Source organism: Sinocyclocheilus grahami, unplaced genomic scaffold (genome assembly GCF_001515645.1).
Source record: "Sinocyclocheilus grahami isolate Dianchi unplaced genomic scaffold, SAMN03320097.WGS_v1.1 scaffold2502.1, whole genome shotgun sequence".
NCBI classification, from domain to species: Eukaryota; Metazoa; Chordata; class Actinopteri; order Cypriniformes; family Cyprinidae; genus Sinocyclocheilus; species Sinocyclocheilus grahami.
In genome coordinates, this window is record NW_015507681.1 from 29907 (window position 1) to 31920 (window position 2014).

At 40.0% G+C, this 2014-nt stretch overlaps 1 protein-coding gene across 1 annotated transcript in view; it reads left to right on the forward strand.

Annotated features, from left to right (window-relative positions):
* Positions 1-2014, forward strand: part of LOC107575190 (serine/arginine-rich splicing factor 11-like) — a gene marked incomplete at its 5' end in the record, with an annotated part of 7697 nt that overhangs the window by 1590 nt on the left and 4093 nt on the right. The window contains 3 exons of the mRNA XM_016261608.1: positions 591-700; positions 1748-1834; positions 1925-1974. Of these exons, the coding sequence (XP_016117094.1) occupies positions 591-700; positions 1748-1834; positions 1925-1974 (247 nt within the window). The remainder of the gene's footprint in view (positions 1-590; positions 701-1747; positions 1835-1924; positions 1975-2014) is intronic.

Sequence of the window (2014 nt, forward strand, 5' to 3'; positions counted from 1 at the left end):
TAGTTATTTTCCTCTTCAGCATTTGACACACAGTCTAGAGTTTAAAATGGGCTTTTGCTGGAAGTTTATGCCATAGGATTCTGTTTTAGACCAGGTAACAGCAGCTTTAGCTCGCTAAGCCCCGTAAGCCAATGTTATTTGCACTAGTAATGGTAAGTCATGCCATCAGTGGATTGATGAACTGTCATTTGATGCTGACACCCGAATCATAAACTCTGTTTTGTCTATCTTGATGTCTCTGTGTGCTTTATAGCGAAGCAGCCGACCTGAATCGCTTGTTCTTTATACAACTTATGAAACTTGAGAGCACATCCCAGTGGAGATCCGGCTGTGCTTGCTTACATTTGGTTCATGACTTAAAAAATCAAGTTCAGGTGATAACATCTTGGCAGTGTGTCTAGTGTCATTTCCTTTTCTTGTAGTATTGTGCACTTGATGCTTTTGTTAAGGGACCTCATGTGTTAGCTTCCGCTGACAAAGCGAGTACTGATGTCAGTGCAAATGTAAAAAGAAAGTTTGACTTTGTGGGTCTGTCTATGTGTGGCGCGAGAAGCGTGGCACGGTTTGATTGTGCCGTTTCCGTCCTGCAGGAGTGATTCCTGACGAATCCAAGGCTCTGTCGCTGCTGGCTCCAGCCAATGCCGTCGCAGGATTGCTGCCAGGAGGCGGGCTCCTCCCGACGCCCAACCCCATGCCATCTGTGAGTGTCAATCGGTGTAACCCGAGACCATCGGCCGCTCTGCACTAGCTATGCTTCCATACAATGATTCGAATTAAACTTATGTGCAAAACTGGAATATCGCATGAAACATCTGCGAATAAAGCACCGTTTCCATCCAACGACTCAAAGAGAACTAAATCGTCACATCAAAATAGTATCAAAAGTAAAGAAATAGTATTAAAATAGTATCAAAAGTAAAGAAATAGGATAAAAAAATGTTTTGAAATAGTATCAAAATACTGAAATGGTATTAAAAGTACTGAAATATTATCCAAATACTGGTATATTACCAAAAAGTACTAAAAAAATTATTGAAATAGTATCAAAATACTGAAATGGTATTAAAAGTACTGAAATATTATCCAAATACTGATATATTACCAAAAGTACTAAAATGGTACCAAAAGTACTGAAATATTATCAAAAGTGCTAAATTAGAATCAAAAGTACTGAAATAGTACCAAAAGTAAAGAAATAGTATCCAATGTATCTAAACAGTATCAAAAGTATTAAAATGGCAGCAAAAGTACTGAAATAGTATCAAAAGTGCTGAAATAGGATAGAAATAATTGATATATGATAAATGACTTGTGCCTCGGAGCGAGCAGACGAAACGATAAATGCAGTCATTGCTTTCGGAGGCGGATGCCTGTTATTTGTGAGCGCAGTCGTGTAAGACAATTATACAGAAATACTTTGACGGCAGACTTTGCTCCGGCATTTTAGAATGACCGTAACGCTTCAGATGCTGTGAACGAGATCGGTCCGCTGGTCAAAGTTATCCCAGTCTCGTAACTTTTTCGGTGCACATGAAAAAGCGCATTATTCAGTAAATGTGTTTCCATCGTAGTTTATGCACGTTTTTTCATATTGGATCAAGTTTATCCTACTATCCGTTTTTTTATGCACATCTTGGTGTCTCCATCCAGCTTTTTTTTTTTTAAATGCGATATTCCGAAATGCGCAAACAATAGGTGGATGGAAACATAGCTGCTGTAATGATGCTGATGTTTTGTCTGTCCTCAGATTGGCGGCGTTCCTCTAGGTCTAGGAGGGCCGAACTTGGACCCCATGGCAGCTCTGGCCATGGCGGCACCCAATATAAACACTCAGGTTTGACTCCTTTCGGCTCCATCATCAATGGCTCTGTTTGTACACCGGATCTGCTAAACTCTTTACTAATCGTTGATGTTTTCTTCTTAGTCTTTGTCAGCTGAGCAGCTTATGAAGCTTATGGCATCCATAGACCCCAAGTAAGTCCATCAATATTATCAAACATCTACTCATCAGGGG